The sequence below is a fragment of the Diabrotica undecimpunctata genome, chromosome 8 (genome assembly GCF_040954645.1).
Source record: "Diabrotica undecimpunctata isolate CICGRU chromosome 8, icDiaUnde3, whole genome shotgun sequence".
In the NCBI taxonomy this organism is placed as follows: domain Eukaryota; kingdom Metazoa; phylum Arthropoda; class Insecta; order Coleoptera; family Chrysomelidae; genus Diabrotica; species Diabrotica undecimpunctata.
The window spans coordinates 69,125,715-69,145,451 of record NC_092810.1 but is presented as its reverse complement, the minus strand read 5'-3'; the positions used below and the strand labels follow the sequence as shown (position 1 = coordinate 69,145,451).

The 19,737-nt window shown below is 31.5% G+C and overlaps 1 protein-coding gene across 1 annotated transcript in view; it reads right to left on the bottom strand.

Moving 5' to 3' along the window:
• The window catches only part of LOC140447665 (proton channel OtopLc-like), a 58,404-nt gene extending 39,394 nt beyond the window's left edge, over positions 1 to 19,010 (bottom strand). Inside the window, exons 1-3 of the mRNA XM_072540457.1 lie at positions 18,756 to 19,010; positions 9,544 to 9,660; positions 1,797 to 2,020 (exon numbers count right to left, since the gene is read on the bottom strand). Coding sequence (XP_072396558.1) covers positions 1,797 to 2,020; positions 9,544 to 9,660; positions 18,756 to 18,958 — 544 coding nt within the window. The 5' untranslated portion in view covers positions 18,959 to 19,010. The remainder of the gene's footprint in view (positions 1 to 1,796; positions 2,021 to 9,543; positions 9,661 to 18,755) is intronic.
• Positions 19,011 to 19,737: the final 727 nt, after the last annotated feature.

The following is a 19,737-nucleotide window of genomic DNA, read 5'->3' as shown; positions in this document are numbered from 1 at the left end:
TCAACGGGATACACGAGCCCCAGTGCTGTCGATCTAAGTGTAGACGCTGAGGAACCCCATGTGGTACCGCATAACTTTTGAAGAATGTTATTTCGTGTTCTAAGTTTTACAGTCATCTTTGTAAGATGTCATTTAAAGTTTAACGTTGTATCAAGTGTCACACCTAGATATTTTGGGTGTTTAGTGTGGTTGAGGAGTTTGTCTTAAAAGTGTAGTTTTAATTGGTAGTTGCCTAGTCTGCTGTTTAAATGAAAGCACGATACTTCTGTCCTCTCGGTATTGGGTTGTAATCTCGAGTGGCGAAAATAGCTTACGAGGGTAGTTAGTTCGTTTATTAATATTTGCTCAGTAGTCTCCAATTCCTTATGGCTCGTAGCAAGCGCCCAGTTGTCTGCACATCCAAACTTCTTTGATGATCCTTGCGGAGGCCATTATTCAATTCTATTTTGGTACTAAAGTACATTCGTTCAGCAAATTCCCAGCTGTAAACATACGCACTTGTTGATATTCGCCCTCCGATTTGTCAAGAGGCTATTAAATATAATTTATTGCCTTAAGAAAGACGGATTCTCATTTTACAGGTCCAAACTTGCCAGTTTGTTTAAATTCAAAATGTAGCATGTTGGTATTTAAGTTAATATATTGTGTGTTATATGTTACAGTTATTGTTAAGTTATTTCCTGGTCATGTTATTTTTTAGGATTTAGTTTAAGTAAAGAAAGAAACTGTTATTTGCAGTTTCATACTGTATAGTGTAAACTGTAGCTTCAAAATAGTTTGACTTTAATATTACATTGTTGCATGATGTTCCATATTTGGCACCAAAAATTTTTTTTGTCAATAAAGTTTTCCTCGTAGCTAGATTTTTTTCAATATTTTTACGTAAAAATAGAATTAAAATTCTTATCTGAGATTTTATTTTTGACAAAAAACAAAAATTCATGTGGTAACGGGTTAATAACTTTACTTCATTAGCCAGAAATCCATTTTAGTTATGTTAAGCATTTTTTCTCTGTTGTATTCATTATTCATTATCATGATCATTATTATGAGACACTTCCGATCCATACGTAACTACGCTTTTAATTATGGTGTTGAAAATTCTTCTTTTGTTGTCCTTGGATATAGTTTAGTCCCATAGGATACTATTTAGTTGTGAGATAGCTCTCCTATCTTGAAAATTCCTGTTTCTTATCGCTTTGTCTAAAGTGTTGTTGTTTGTAATTTGCAATAAAAATAGATAATTAAATTTCTCACATTGTTTAATTCACTGTCCGTCTTCTAGTTGTAGGTCCGCGTTCTCTTCCAATACACATGCATTTAGTTTTCTCCATATTCACTTCTAAATCCCATTCATTATATTATCGTATGAGTTTTTCTTATTATGATTGATATTTATTCCCAATAAAGGTGATAAAAATCAGAAAATATTACAAGAAAGTAGCTTCAGGGTCATTAAGCGTTTAAAATGGAATAAATAAGGGACGGCAATAATAACTTTTATACAAATGTTCTTCAAAAATTTTTATATTGCAGAATTTAGTACTAGTTACAGAAACAGAAATCCTAACGTATACGAGTAAATGTATTTTTTCTAGTTTTCTCTGAACTTAATTAAAATCTTCCGGACAGACGAAACACTACAAAGCGCACTAAAGGGTAGATTTGTTTACCATATTTTTTATTTCAATCGATTTATTACCTCATACAATATTAGGTTTTATTTATATCAGTTAAGTGTAGTTAATAATATTTATACCAATAGCATTTAAAGTTTGTTACACATTTTTACCTACCTGCCTCTAATTTTAATTGGTTTTTAATCCTCCTCTTATCATTCGCGAGAATTATATACATATACAGAAGAAAAAACATGCTTCCTATATAAAGATATAAATAATAAGCTTCGTAGAACGATGGAGGAATATATGTAGAAATGACTTCTGCCATCGGAAATGCAGTACCCATAATTACTAACAACTTTCCATATAAAGCTGATAAAGTTGTTGCTAAAGCTTCTCTAAAATGTTAAGAAATAAATAAATTAATATTTCATCTAATAAAGCGTTTATTAAAAACAATGTCTATCAATGTATTTTTAACTATCATATTGTTCTGAAGCTATTTTCTTGTGGCCACTTTATATAATTATTTCGGTCACATTTTGCGAAATGAAAAGCATCAGTTTCACATCTGTGCAGCTTTTCCACGTTGCTGCAGAGAAGATAAAGATTGCCATCATGATCACCAACATTCGTCACGGATAGGACCATCAAGAAGAACATTACACCTTTTTCGAGCAGTGGTGGATAGAGTGACAATAGTAATAATAATGTCCAACTTCCGATTGAGAGACGGCGCTTAAGCAAGAAGTACCAGCTCTACATAGACTTCAAAAAACATAATATTGTGTAAATAGGTGATACCTATATAGAAATATATTTATGTATCCTCTATGGGAATCAAACAGCGAAAGTGAAAGTTGCAAATAAACTGACTGAGGATATCAAGATTCGCCGTGGGGTGCGCCAAGGGTATATTTTATCACCATTTTTATCACAATTTATACAGTGAAGCCATCTCAGAAATAGCGTTGGCCAAAGTCAAGAGGGCCTACTAATAAACGGTGAGCTACGATATGCTGACGATACCGTCCTTCTGGCGGGAACAGTTGCAACAACTTGCTCAACAACTCAATATGCATGGCAACGATAATGGACTAACAATAAATTTGAAGAAAACCAATTTCATGGTATTTACAAAAGCACAAAACATCAAAGTTAAGATAGTACTAGATAATACGGAAATTAAACAAAATCTTCGTACAAATACCTTGGAGCATGGATCACAGAAGATACAGATCAAATAAAAGAATTAAGATGCTGCATTAAAATTGCTAGGTTAACTTTTAACTCTAAAACAATCCAACATTGAAAACCTGGAAGCATTCGAAATGTAGTGTTGCCGGCGTCTTCGAAAAATATTATGGATTGATCGCAAAAAACGCACAAGTTCTCGGACAACTAGGAAAACAATGCAAAGTTTTAAAATCCATAAAAATCGGGAAGTTGTAATACTTAGGACACATCATAAGAGGTGAAAAATAAGGATTATTAAGAACTATAATGCAGGTCAAAATCAAAGGCAGAAGAAGCGTAGGAAGACATAAAATCTACACTATGAGCGAAACTTGACGAACAATATAGAAACCTGAGTTAGAGAAATGTGTAAATCTGGTAAAGTTCTTGAATCATCAAGTAGTAGCTTTAAAATAGAAGAACGCAGCATCCCTACAAATACTGTGGCTACTATGTTATTCAACTTGACTCTTAAGAGAATCATAAGAAAGTAAGCAAGTAACCCAGGTGTAACTGTGTTTAACAAAATGCCCCAAACATAGTTTATGTAATAAGGACTGAGAGTTTCTAGAGAAAAAAGCCAAGTTCATGCTCATGTCAAGGAACTAAGGAGAGGCACAAGATAAAGAAAAGTTACTATAAATCGACACAGGTACGAGAGAGTGGCATAGGTGCAGTAACAAGAATTTTAGAAGCTAACAGAAGGTATTTTAGTCTACTTCAGTTCTTTAAGTCCAGAGTTGTTATTAGTAGAAATACAAATAAGATCTTGTTGCCTATATACATTTTTGGACGTATGCCTCTCCCAACTTATTGCATCGATCTCTATCCTGAGCAACACACTTCCAATTTGTCCCGGCTACTTTTTTATATCATCTACTTATCTCATCTGTGGTCTTCCTCTTGCTCATATACCTTTGTAAGGTCTCCAGTGTTGTATTGTGGCGTTCCAATGTTGGTCTTTTTGTCTAGCAGTGTGGCCTGCGAAGCTCCATTTGAGTGTGGTAATTTTTGTTGTGATATCCTCGGTTTTTTCTTTTGATCTTACCCAGTTGTTCCTCTTTCTATTTGATACTACTATATCTTGTTTTGCCTTTTACATTGCCCTTTCTGTTGTGGCTGGTTTGTTCGAATTTGCTTTAGTTAAGTTTCAGGTTTGACATCCATATGTCATGGTAGGAAGGATGCACTGATTGAACACTTTACTCCTAAATTATTCAGAATTTGGCCCAGTTAAATATATTCTTGGACTTGTTCTATGTCATTGCCATTTATACGTTTGGAGTCGTCTGAGTTCATCATTGTTTTTGCTTTTGTCATATTCATTTTTAGGCCTACGATTGGGAGCTCTCTGCGAGTACTATAGTTTGTAGTTCCTCGAATGTGTTTACTATAATCACGATGACGTTAGCGAATCTGAGGTGCTCTATAACTTATTGCGATTAACGCTGATGCTACATGTTGATCAATGTATTAGTTGCCTATATCTCGAATCTATTCTACAATTATAATAGCTTGTTCTATGGCACACATAGAATATACCGTTGTGTTCTGGAGCTTTATTATATTTTAATTCTTTTAAAGTTCTTTATATTTCGAATCCCTCTATATATCGTAGTACCTCTGATCCCACATTTTCATTTTTCTTTCGACGTTCTCTTTTATTGGTTCAGTTTTGCAGGCTGCACAAGATTGTGTAGAAATCTTCAACTATATTTGTTATTTTATATTTGTCCTTCTCTTCCTTGTTATTGGTTTCTTAATTTTGATCATTTTCTGAAAACCCAGTGTCTTGGACATTTTAAGCCTCTGTTGTTACCCCACCTAAGTTAGTTAAGTCGACCCAACTAACAATGCAAAACGTAAGCTCATGCGTTAGAATTGAAGGAGAAAACTCTACGTTCTTTGACATTAATAATGGACTAAGATAGGGGGACGCGTTGGCGTGTCTCCTCTTTAATATTGCTTTGGAGAAGGCAATCAGACAATTAAATATTAGAATGAATGGAACTATTTTTAATAGATCGACGCAAATTCTCGCATTCGGTGACGATATAGTTATAGTAGGCAGAAGTATGAGAGACATGGTGCAGTGTTTTATAAGGCTTTCCGACGCAGCAAGTGAATTAGGACTGTGAATTGTGGTAAATGAGGAAAAAACCAAATATAAGTTGGTTTCTAAAAACCCTCGAAATATCCAGCAGAGAATTCAAATTAACAACCATACCTTTGAGCAAGTCAGAGAATTTACATATCTTGGATCGCTAGTAAACGCAACAAACACGACAAGCGACGAAATAAAAAGACGCATAGCAATAGCAAACAGAACTGTTCATGGTCTCCAGAAACATTTAAAAAATAAAAATATAAAACGTGCAGTAAATCTTAATATATACAAGACCTTAATAAGACCGGTTTTAATATATGGGGCTGAAACGTGGACCTTATCTCAAAATGATGAAAGACTTCTTGGTATTTTTGAGAGAAAAATTCTTAGAAAGACTTTTGGGGCCGTAAATTAAAATGGGCTATGGCGTCGAAGATACAACTTTGAACTATATCAGTTATACACCCATCCAGATATTGTTAAATTCGTTAAAATGCAGAGACTTAGATGGGCTGGACACATTACTAGGATGTCAGATTACGAATACACGAAGCGATTAACATTTTCAAAACCAAAGGGCACAATAAGTAGAGGACGACCACGGATGAGATGGATTGATGATGTGGAAGAAGATCTACAGATTCTAAGGGTTAGAAGATGAAGGGAACTTGTCAGGAATCGACAGGAGTAGCGACTTCTTTGTGAGCAGGCGAAGATCCACAACGGATTGTCGAGCCACTTATGATGATGATGATGTTTTCTATGACTGGCTCTATTAAGATCTCATTCCATTTTGTGATGTCAGATTTTAGTTAGTTTCTAATTGTTTTCAATCAAACAATCAAACATCTAGACAACGAAGCAGAGCAAGGTGCGGCTAAAGTGTACACGTTAGTTAGTAGTGTTATTATGCAGTAGAACCTAAGGATTGTTGCTGAATATGATCTAGATAAGTCTCTTGTAGTATTAAATTAGGATAGAATTAACTTGTTTATTGATAGTAGTAATTATCTTTAAGACGTTGGTTACCATCATGGCTATCTTACTATTATTTAATGCCACCCTTACTAGTATGCTTGTGTCAATACCAAACCAATCTCGCAAGTTCTTCAACCATGAAGTCTTTCTTCGTCCTGGACTGCGTTTGCCAGCTATTTTCTCTTGCATAACATTTTGTAGCAACCTATATTTAGGACCTCTCATTACATGTCCGAAGAATTCCAGCTTTCTCTTTTTGATGCTTTTCATAATCTCAGCAGTCTAGCTGAGACGTTCTAGTATTGTGAAGTTTTGAATCTTCTCCACTCACGACGCTTTCAAAATTCTTCTATAGCACCACATTTCGAAAGCTTCAAGGCGATTTCAATTAATTTTATTCACAGTCCTTGACTCGACACCATAAAGGAAGAACAAGAATACGCAGCAGCGAAATAGGCGAATCTGCAATGTCAATTTTAGGTCTCTCTTACATAATACTTTGGTCGTCCTTCTAAAAGTGACCCTGGCCTGCACAATTCTGGATCTAATTTCAGAGTAATTATTTAATAACTAATATCAAAGGTAAACAATTTGATCAATTTTCTCAAGTTTGGTAATACGTAGACAACAGGATATATATATATATATATATATATATATATATATATATATATATATATATATATATATATATATATATATATATATATAAACTAAGGTACACTCGAAGAGTGGTGGGTTTTTCGGTCAAAGTGGAGAAATAAAAGACAAAGAAGGTGGCTACTTCATCTATTTATTGAAGACGTTTCGCTTTCTGCTCAGAAAGCATCATCAGTTCATTTAAAAAGAACAATATGAAACCAAACATCCATAGAGAAGTTACAACAAAAGTGTGTTACCTTACAAAGACATGTAGCAGTCAATGATGTTAAAAATATGAAAAAGCTTACGAAACTGGACATTCAGAGTTAACGTTGTATAAAACAATTAATTGAAACTAGGTATAGTTTGCAATTTAACAAAATTAGCACAGCAAAAGAACATGTGATAAACATACATGTATATAAAAAAGTTATTATAAAAACTTAAGTAAAAAACATTAAGGTATATTTTAAAGTGTAAAGAACTAGAAAGATCATAAGAATGCACTTCCAACAAATTTATTTAATAAATTAGATTTTAATTTTAACTTTAGGTAACATTATAAGTTATTTAAGATTAATAGTAATAAAGATAAAATGAAGTTACCAGTTTTTAGCTTACTGAATCTCGCCGGTAAATGAATTTACAGGTTTAACACCCACGCACACAACATGAATAGAAGTGGCCTTGAGGTCAAAATGACACAAACAGCAAGGCAAACTACCAACCTCTATATAATAGGGCGGTATATTCTTTGAATTCAAAGAATTCTAGAGTTTTCAAAATCAATTTTGTGACCTGTATGAAGATGGTGTTGTGTGAAAGTTTTAGTTGGGAGTAAATATTGTCTTTATTACTTTTGATTTTAGAGTTTCGTCGATTTTGTCAGTGACAGCTTATGAGGGCTCGTTTTAAACTAGAGGGATCAGCGGGTCTACTTGCATAATTGCAAAGGCGTATTGATCTGGAGACAAGCGTATTAATGACTGAATTAATTTGTGAAGGGGGATGATGATGGCATGCAATTAACGATTGGTATGGGTGGGTTTTAGATAAACAGAGTGATGAAAACCTTTGGATTGGTTTTTCTTTATGGTAACGTCGAGAAACGGTGGGGTTGAATCAGTTTCCACCTCCTTCGTGAACTGGATACTAAGATGTATACCATTTAGATGGGTTTGAAAAGACACCAAAGCATCCCTGCCATGGGGCCAAATGATGAATGTATCGTCAACATATCGTAGCCAACATGTGGGTTTGAGCATTGATGTGGATAGTGCTCGGGTCTCGAAGTCTCCCATAAAGATATTGGCAATTACTGGAGATAGTGGGAAGCCCAGAAGGGCACCATTTATTTGTCTGTAGAATTGATTTTGGAAGATGAAGTAAGTGGTTTTGCTGGATACTGTATTTAGTTTTCAGAATGTTTAGAGTGTGAATATTTTGCGCTTTTCCGTAAAGCGATTCGTTCCACTAGACGAAAACTAGATGTCACAAATATCAGTATTTTTAATATCTAGTCATCTATTTATTCTTTCAATGTTCATCCTATATTATGGGACAGTTTTGACCATATCAACACACATACAGCCCTAAACACTTTCAAATCTAAGACTGAAACTCAGAAGCGCAAATTAGCGCATCTAATTGCCAAACAAATTCCAAAAACAACAACGCTGAAACCCACTACAGTGGTTCATAACTTTTCTGATACTCTTATTTCGACCATTGTCACTCAAGCTTTAACAAAAGGTTTCAATTACTCTGTTACTCCAAGTCACATTCCAATTTAGACAATCATCTATCAAACTGAAGAAGCTATCTCCAGTTTATCTTCCGAAGATGCCGAAATAACTAGACAAGATATCGCTAGAGTTCTTAGAAACTCAAAGCCTCCTACTCCGAACATTAGCCAATCCGAGAAAAAAGCCCTGAAAGAACTTCAGTCAAATCCAAATCCAGTCATTCTTCCCGCCGGTAAAGGCAATGCCACCGTCATCCTAAACACTTCTTATATTAATAAACTCTCAAATCTCGTTAATACTCCAGACTACAGACCAATTCCTAATAATCAAAGAACCTATCTGGAGAAAACAACAAAAGCCATTATTAATAAAATCTCTCTTTCCAGTTGACATAAAACAATCTCTAATTCCTCGTGAAAAATCTTCCAGAATACCTCGAATATATGGCCTACCCAAAATTCACAAACTCGATATTCCTCTACATCCCATTGTCAGTGCATACAACATTCCCTACACAACCATTCGAGTACTTGGCCAAAAACTCTTCAACCTCTCGCCGAAAATGCTTCATCCTTCGCCAAAAATTCTTTTTATTTCATCCAACTTCTTAAACAATAATACCCTATCTCACCCTCAGACATTCTACAAGTTTTGATATCGTTTCACTCTTTACAAAAATTCCTATAGATGAAACTTAACACAGCTTGGTTATCTATTACGCATGCTTCAGAAATAGAGAAATATTACCTTCAAGAATATTTCGAATTGTCATATTATTGTTTCTTTTTTCCCTTTTATGGTTGTGAAATGATTCCTTGGTAAGTATTTAAATCATTAATGAATAAAGAACTAATTTTGTTGACTCTCATGATTACATTTTTTAATATTAATAATAATGTTACTAAAAATACTTAAAAACTTAATGAGTACAATTTTTTTAAATAGCTATTTATACATGCCATTTTTTTTTTTAATTTAAACCATGTTTAAAATTGACTCAAAACTACATATTTATCCGATTAACCGACTAGCCATTATTGTATCCGGAATCTTTGCATTAATCTTCGATGATTGTGTTGCATCGCAACGCAAGCATCATACTATTTATAGACATTCTAAATCTAAATTGGCATTTAATAAGCAGTTATGGGTTTTTCGTGCAATACTTAAACTAGAGAAAGTTATTGTTTAATATCACATTTAAAATTCTTACAATCCCATGTGCTTCCATTCTTCTTGTTTTTCAGCTCTTGAAAGTCTTCTAGCAAAAGGTTGTGGTTGTTGGTAATAACAATTGTGTCGGTAATCGACAAGAGCGGTTGAAACAATTCTAAAACAATAATATATTTAAAATACCTAGTAAATGGTAATAAGTATTTAACAATTAATATTTTTTCAACATTACAAATAGGGTTGAGCATTTTTTAATGTTATTGCTAATTGCTACCATGTTAATATTTTACTATAATTTTTGTGTTAATAAAGCTAAATTAAAACATATAAAATAATAATATAACAAAAGAAGAATTACAAATACAGGAAAAATAACAGGTCCAAAAAAAATAATAAATAAGGGCAAAAGTGTTAAAATAAAATATAATAAATTAATAATAAATGAGAAAACAAAGAAATGGCATAAATACAGTAAGCAAAGAAGAAACCCAGAGGAACCAAAAAAATTAACAAAAGATGAAAATACACAAATCAAAGGACAAATGATGACGGACATAGAAAATGAAAAGGAGTTGAGTAAGGTTAAAAACAGGAGGAGAGCGAGAATGCAAGATAAACTCGAAATAGACAAAAGAGAGGACAAATTAATAGGAGCGTGGAATGTAAGAACGCTTTATGAAACTGACAAATTGGAGCAAGTAAGCTAATAGTAAGTTAGATATTACTAGAGTAAACAAAATACAATGGAATGGCAGTGGATCAACCCGAGTAGGAGACCAATAATTAACGATATATTCTGAGAATACAATAGTAGGTGATAAACACGAGAAGGTAGTGGCATTATGTACTGCTAGCCCAAAAGGGAAGAAAGGCTCTATTAGAGTGGGAGCCAGTACCAGTAAGGATTATTTGACCGAGATTAAGGCAAGAGACGAGTAGTAAATGTATATGCTCCTAAAAATAAAAACGACGAATATGAAAAGGAACAATTTTACTAACAACTAGAAGCAACGTATAATAAGATTAATATTAAATATAGAAGAGATATGAAAATAATGATCTTCTTCTTCCTATGCCGTCCCCATTAACGGAGGTTGGCGACCACATTATTAAAATCTTCTCTTTCTTTTGCAACGTGGAATAATTCGTCTACAGTCATGTTTGTCCAGTCTCGAATATTTCGCAGCCATGACTTCCTCTTTCTACCTATTCCCTTTTTGCCATCGACTCTACCCTGCATGATGACCTGCAGAAGACTATAGATTTTTATCACAGAACAATTGTTTGAATTTTAAGAACGCTGCCATTGTCATTTCTATTCGTACCCGGATCTCTTGGTCTGGATCTAATTCTGTGTTGATGTAAGCTCCCAGATATTTATATTTTGTCACTCTCTCTATTTGTATATAGAATAGTTGATCATTATTTATTGGACTCCTTGATACTATCATAAATTTGGTCTTATCTGTGTTGATGTCCAGTCCCATTTGAATGCATTCACTATTTATTGCATCTAGTAAATAATGATGGGAGACTTTAATGCTGAAACAGGCAACGTTAATACAGGGCATGAACAAGTGATAAAAAAGAAGGAAACAGGTGAGAGGAATGACAATGGAAATCGATAAATCGAATTCTGCGAATAAAATGAACTTGCAATAGGTGGAATTATGTTTAAATATAAGCGGATACATAAGGAAATATGGAAATCACCGGGAGAAATGTACAATAACCAAATAGACCACAATTGAACCTAAATGGAGAACCTGGTTGCAACATCTCAGGAGCATAAGAGGAGTTGATGTGAAATCAGACCAAATGCTAGTAAAAATGAAATTAGCCAGAGATAAAAACCAAAAAACTAACAGAAGGAACAAATACAACGTCGATGCCTTAAAACAATAAATTATAAGAAATAAATTTACTGAAAAACTGGTATTAAACCAAAACCGTAATACACAATCATACCTAACAGGAAAGTCATAGAAGACGAAACAGAACCACCCAAAGAAGTGAATATTGGAAAAAATAGAAGGGAAGAAATTGGAAACATACTATACCTTCTAAAAAATGGCAAACCACAGGAATTAACAATATATCCATTACCCTAATAAAAGAGCTACATCAACTTTTGAATGGACTGACGAAGAATTACTAGAGGAGTGGAAAAGAGGATTGATAATAAAAAATACCCAAAAAAGGAGATCTAAGTAGATGCAATAATTGGGGAACAATAACACTATCAAGCGCTACATCCAAGGTGTTAACCAAAATCTATTGGAAAGATTAAAGCCGGAACTAGATAAAAACTGAGGAGCAATCAAGCAGGCCAAACGCCCCACCATTGACCACATTTGTAGACTTAAAATTATCTTGGAACAATCAAATGACTGGAATAAAGATATATGTATATGTAAGTTTTATCGGTTTTGAAAAGGCTTTCGGACGTGTAAACAGTGTATAGATTGGGGAAATCTTAAGACTAAATTAATCAAACTTTTCCATGAAGGATACAAATCCAAACTGGAACACTCAGGAGAAATAACATAGGAAATAGCCATAAAAAGTGGAGTTAGGGGTCGGTACTGTCCTCTATTCTATTTCTTATTATGATATATTGGATAATGAGAAAAGTAACTGATGATCAAACCGTATCAAATGTAATGATTCAAACAGTTACAAGATCGTAAATTTGCAGATTTAGTATGGATTGGAGACTGTTTACTAAATACTCCGTAATTCTGGAGATTTCATTGTGAGACAAAATAAAAATCGAAGAGATGAGAAACTAAAACAAAACCACATATAAAAGATGTGAAAAAAATAAAATGGCATTGAGCCGTGCGGCGTGCACGTGACAAAACAATCTGAAAATGGATGGGTTTTAGGCATTACATTTTGTATATAATTTCTAATAATTTGAGTATATTAACCAGATCGAAAGATTTCAAAGTTTGCAAAGTGTGTTCTTAAATTATTGTGAGTTTTGTTCATATTAGGTAATTATCATTTCGGATACCCTAACCATCATAACTTGCCCTCCTATTGGTAATACCTACAACTGATATTTTTAAATTTATCCTTTCTTGTCATTCCACTAGACCATCTGAGCCACATGTTATTTCTTGCTTTTTAGCTACCCAACATTCAGTGTTGTATTCTTCTTTTAGTTTTATTACAATCTTTCTCTTATACAACATATCAACCGCATATATCAATTTCATCTATCCCGCTCTATCTCTACTATGTACATACCTCTCCATATCTGCTTCTTTAAGTCCCGTTTTCTTTCAAAGGTGGGAAATCATCACGGCTATGCGGACCCTGTTGGTCTAAATATTTCTGCATTACTGCATTTAAACCATTCCCTCAAGTTCTTCTTCTTCTTCTTTTTATGTAGACATGACTGTCTGTTTTTTAATGTGCCTTCAGTAAGTTGTCGTTCCATCGTTTTCGTGGTCTTTCTACTGATCGTCTTCCTATTGGGGAACCGTATCTCGCCGACTTTTTTTTGTCATTCGGCTTATATGATCGTTCCATTCTACTCTTTTATTTCTTACCCAGTCCTTGATGTTCTCCACATTGCATCTACGTCGTATATCTATACTTCTAGCTCTGTACCATAGTATCTTACCACCAAGTTTTCATCTGTGCTGTTTCTAGCATTATTTTTGACTTTTCTATGTAAGTCATGTTTCTGGCGCGTATGTCATTATTGGTCTCATGACTGTTTGTAAATTCTGTTTTCATTTCATTACTGATATTTTTATTTCTCCACATTGCTTCATTTAGGCAGCCTGCGGCTCTCTTTGTTCTATTCACTTGATCTTTCACTTCTGTTTGGAGGTTTTCGTAGCTAGATAGTGTGATGCCAAGATATTAAAACTGCACTCGTTCTAGTATCTGATCTTCCATAAATTTTGTATTTTTTGGGGAAATTAACATATTGAATTTTCTGGCGGTTACTCGTATATTAAACTAGTGCAGCCCACATTGTAAATCATCTTCGTTTTGAGAGAATAGTATTGCTTCGCCAGCATAGCAGATTATTTTAAGTTGTTTTTTTCCCATTTGGTATCCTTTTTTAGTTCTTACTTTTTTTATTATTTCATTCATGATTTTTTTGAACAATAGGGAACTAAGGGCTCCAGGTAATAAGTCAATAGGTTCAGCAGTGGTACGAGAATGAACAAAATGCAGAACAATGGGGATAAACAAAAATGGGTTAACTCTTGTTACAACGTTCGAGCCCCAGCTCCAGAATCCTTGTTAAAACTAAAAACCTTGCTAAAAATATAGGTTACTGTAATTGTAAGGTAAGATCAATGACGTATATTTTAATATATACTTCATCTAATTTACGAACCGTTGCACGTCATCCGCGTCATAGACCGTGAGGTCATATGATATCAACACGAAATATTTAGGCGGTAGGTGTGTTCTTTTTTAGAATCACTTTGCCGAGCACACTGGCATTACAGCCACTATACATATTTTATTATATACGCGTAGAAATAATATTTAAAGATTTCTATTAATGTTAACTTAAAGAAATACACAATAATATGTTTCATTTAATTTGTATAAATGTATTATAAAGCGTTTTTATGAGGAACATTTGTTCAGAACATACTGTAACTGTAATCGAACGAAGGTGACATTTTGGCATAAATTGGTAACACTTATTTGACAGTTGCGGTGTTGACTAGAAATTAATAAGTAATGAAAAAAGTGTTGTTTTCGTTAAGTATTCCATTTTACATCTTTATACGACTCATACAAGCTGCTCAAATTGTTTTTAACAAGATTATTTTTTAACTTTTGTTTTGTTTCTATTTATTTACATTAAATATTAATTTGTTTTGTTGTATAATTCACTTTTGCAATAATTGTGATCTATTTGATTTAAAATGGATTCAGGATTTTTTTATACTTTGACAACTATGTCAACTTCGATCTCTGTCAATGATAATGACGTGCAACGGTATTTAAATTAGATGGACTGTATTTATGTCATTGGGTAAGATAAACATACACTTACTATAAAAATAAAATAACGTTTAACAAACGTCAACGCTTTGCCAAAATAAAATTAATTTAAAACTAAATAGAAATAAATAAAAATTAAATAAAGGTAAATAGAATTAAATTAAATTAAATCAAGTTAAACATAATTAAAAGACACATTTTTATTTATTGACTTAAAGAAGGCCTCTAACAGTATACAAAATAAACAACTGATCGAGCCCTAACATGCGACATAGCAAATGAAAGGGGAGTATATACCGTATACATTCAGATAGAAAAAAACAAACAAGGCGACTACACGGAGGGCACTACACAGTATTTTCATAATTAACGAACGTATAGCGATATACAAGATATTAGAGCACTATACATAAAAATAGATTTACTATAAGACACATTTTGATTTATTGACTTACACGAGGCCTCAGGCTGAGTACAAAATAAACAACTGATCGAATCCCAACATGCGACATAGCAAATAAAAGGGGAGCATATAACAAATATATTTAGATATAAAAACAAACCAAGAAACTACCAAAAGGGCACTACAAATCGTCTTTATTGACCTGAGGAAGGCCTCTGATTGATGACAAAATAAACAACCAGCCTAATACTAGCATATGACACATCAAATCAAACGACGTGAGACATTATAGTACATATAATGTATATAGCGTGCCATCAATATATATATATACAGGGTATAGTAAAAAAACATGATGCCAGATCAGAAGTACACCAGGTCATACTTTACATTTATGTGGAGTATATGCAAAAAGTTTATTATTTTAAATATTTAATGACTGACTGTAGGTAGATGACAATTGATTGGATCCCCCGTCGCATGCACTGGCAAAGTTAATAGTATATATGTATATATATACAAGTATATATATATATATATATATATATATATATATACAGATTGAACGAATTTAAAACGGAACATACGAAATCAATGTATTTTGGCTCAACTCCGCTCTAGGTGGTTGGCCAACAAAAGGTTGTCAAATAATTATATTATAAAAATCCAATACTTCAGCGGGCTGCTGGATTCTGAATTCTTTCAAGAACAAGTCAAAACTCCACCCAAATAGGTTGCCTAGAATCACTGAAAAAACTAGACTACACAAGCAGTTATTATGCTGTCAAACCACTTATCGCTTTCTTATAGTCCAAGAGATAGAGCCGAAATTTTGAACTGATCAGTAATATGACATTTCTCTATTGGAATATATTCATTGTAACTGGGTTAAGACTTTGTCTTACAGGCGGACGCCCCTCGTGGTACAGGGGGTGGCTATACAGGGATGAAGTTGTCATTTTTTTCGGAAAAATTAACGATCGATAATATGGCTGAAAATTTGCCCAGTTTCAATTAATTATTTTATACAACGTTAACTCTGAATGTCCAGTTTCGTAAGTTTTTTCATATTTTTAACATCATTGACTGCTACATGTCTTTGTAAGGTAACACACTTTTGTTGTAACTTCTCTATGGATGTTTGGTTTCATCTTGTTCTTTTTAGATGAACTGATGATGCTCTCTGAGCAGAAAGCGAAACGTCTTCAATAAATAGATGAAGTAGCCACCTTCTTTGTCTTTTATTTCTCCACTTTTACCGAAAAACCCACCACTCTTCGAGTGTACCTTAGTTTATTTTGGATTGACGGTCGTACTCCTTTTCTCGATATATATATATATATATATATATATATATATATATATATATATATATACAGTATACTCCCTCTATAACGAACACGGTTATTACGAGGTTTCGCTTATAACGAGATACATTAGATGTCCCGTGAAATTTCTATTGAACTATAACCATCTATAGCGAGGCAAATTTGGTTATAACGAGAGAAAATAAGATCCAAAAACGTGTTTTTTACGTTTTTGGTTCGGTCGTGGCTATAAATAAATACCTTTTCAAACAGCCCCTCAATAAACTTAACTGCAGCCCACAATAAACTTCTTTACAATGAATAAATACAACTGTTTCACATCTTTAGAAAATATATGATAGAATGACACTGGACCATTTAAAGCAGTTAAAAATGACAGAGTTCTTAAAATTGCAGAAGCAATAGCTTATGTTATCCTTGAAAATACGCTTTATACATTATGTAGTTGGGAAAAAAATATAAGTACAGATTTTTTGTTTTAACGTATATCATTGATAATAAAAGTAAACAACTCTTTTATGTTTTAATATATTTCATTGACAATAAACGCAAATAACTTTTTTTCAAAAACGCCATTCAAACAATATTTATTAGCATCTTATATTGCTCCGAATGGCTTCACTATAGGAAGTTAATGGTTTAGAAAACTACAGATTCATATGTATGCACAGTATTATTATTGTCTGATATAACGAGATCGGCTTATAACGAGGTAATTAGTCTGTCATTTCAGTTCTCGTTATAGAGGGAGTCTACTGTATATATATATATATATATATATATATATATCTATATATATATATATATATATATATATATATATATATATATATATATATATATATATATTTATATATCTATATATATATATTTATATATCTATATATATATATATCTATATATATATATATATATATATATATATATATATATATATAAATATATATATATATATATATTTATATATATATATATATATATATTTATATATATATATATATATATATATATATATATATATATATATATATCTATATAGATATATATATATATATATATATATATATATATATTTATATATATATAGATATATATACATATATATAGATATATATATATATATATATATATATATATATATATATATATATATATATATATATATATCTATATATATATATATATATATATATATATATATCTATATATATATATATATAAATATATATATATATATATATATATATATATATCTATATATATATATATATATATATATATATATATAAATATATATATATATATATATATATATATATATATATATATATATATATATATATATATATATATATATATATATATAAATGATTGCCCAAATACTCCTGATCCAGTAACATAGACTGTTTTAGATCCATCATTATGTCCCCATTAATGTTTGGAACTTTTTGTTCTTTACATAGTGTAATTATTGTGTTAATCTTCTCAGCGAAGATTAGTTCTGGTGTCATCATATCTCAGTGCATCTGAAAGATGGATTCAACAAATATAGTTCCAGTAGAATTTGTATGACTATTCAATATAATTAGACCTTCAATTATTGTTTGCTTTAAGTCTCAGAATGCTCATAAAGATTACCGCCGAAATATAAGCTTCCTCTTATTAGTAAAGGCTACTAGATTAGTTTTAGAATTGTGTCTCTGGTATCGTGTTCTAATACTAGTTTGCTTTGTTCTTTCCCCTAGTTCTGTATTAGTTATTCTGTTGGGCCAGTATATTTTCAGGACCTTTCTTAAAAATTTGTTTACAAAAGTTTGTAGCTTTTTAGTTTTAATTTACTACTTTTACTGGGAATAAACCACAGTTTTACTTTAAAATAAATTTATTTTGACTTTGGATTCCTATTCGGAAATTTTCGATTTCTGAAGTGGAAATCGAAACGTCAAAATAAACTTATTTTAAAATATAATTGTGGCTTTTTCCCAGTAAAAATAGTGATAATTGTATTAACATACCGAAAGAAAATAGCTTCCGAACAATATTTTTAGTCATAGTTTCATCCTGTTTCCATGTTTTTGCTTCCGATATTTCACTTGTTTGCCAAATGTTGTTTAAATCATTGAGTGCTTGTTGAGTCTTTATTATTTTCGTCTGTATATCCTTTCTACTCCCATCTTCTACTTTCTTACCCATTTATCATCATTTTATTATTTGGATGGTTATTTTTTTTGGTTGTTTTTTAATATTTTTTTTTCTGTGTTTATTCGAAGTCCGATCATGTTGGAGAACTGTGTCAACTTATCAATTTTTGTTTGCGTGTTATTCCGGTGTTCAGTTAGCAGGCTATTAAGCCTAGTAATTCTAAACAAAGAGAAGAAGAAAAAGAAAGCATTTCTTACCAGTGAAAATAAAACATTGATCGGAAACATAATTAATTCAGTGATATAACTTAAATAAATAAATAATTGAATGAAACATCTATTAGGAAGATTTTAACAATATAAATAGAAATAATAAAAGAATATTACTCACTCTTGCGAATATTTCACTTTTTCTCTTCTTTGAGAATTACCCTCAGTTATTGAATGTCTACGGTCCTTGCGATTAGTAGAAACTAATTCTAATGTATTTATGTCCACACCAGCACCAAACTTTACATAAAAAGAGTCTTTGGATTCACTAGATGATGAACTTTCAGGAGCGTCGTTCTTTACATTTGGTAAAATTTCTTCCATATTTTATTTTCTATTTGTTTTTGTGTCTATATTATTGCAATCCAGACAGATGTTCTTTTTTATGAGTACGTACATTGTTTAACAGTATTAAATATTAACTATGTTAATCAGACTATTAAAGCTCCCCTAATTTTTTTAATGGTCTCCCTTCCATTGTTTAATAAAGTCAGTATGATCAAGATTATTCGACTAAAACATCATCCTCGTCCAAACTTTTGCGCATATTTATGTAGGTATATATATATATATATATATATATATATATATATATATATATATTATATATATATATATATATATTATATATATATATATATATATTATATATATATATATATATATATATATATATATATATATATATAATATATATATATATATATATATATATATATATATATATATATATATATACATATATATATATATATATATATATATATATATATATATATATATATATATATATATTGTTGTGATCTGCTTTATGATGTTTTATTATTAATTAACACTAATTTAATTAATCCAATTATTTAATTAATTAATTCACTAATTTATGCAGAGTCATACAAATCAATTACTATTAAAATTTCTCAGGGTGCCTTTTTAATTTTACTTTAATCAGTTTACTTTATATATCTCTTCTAGTGGGTTCAGTATCTCCTAGTTGCTCATAATCGAGATAGAACAGGAAACGGAACTAACATTAAAACAACATAAATATGCACACAAATTATTATTTATTTTCAATAAGCAATACGATGAATATTTATAAATAA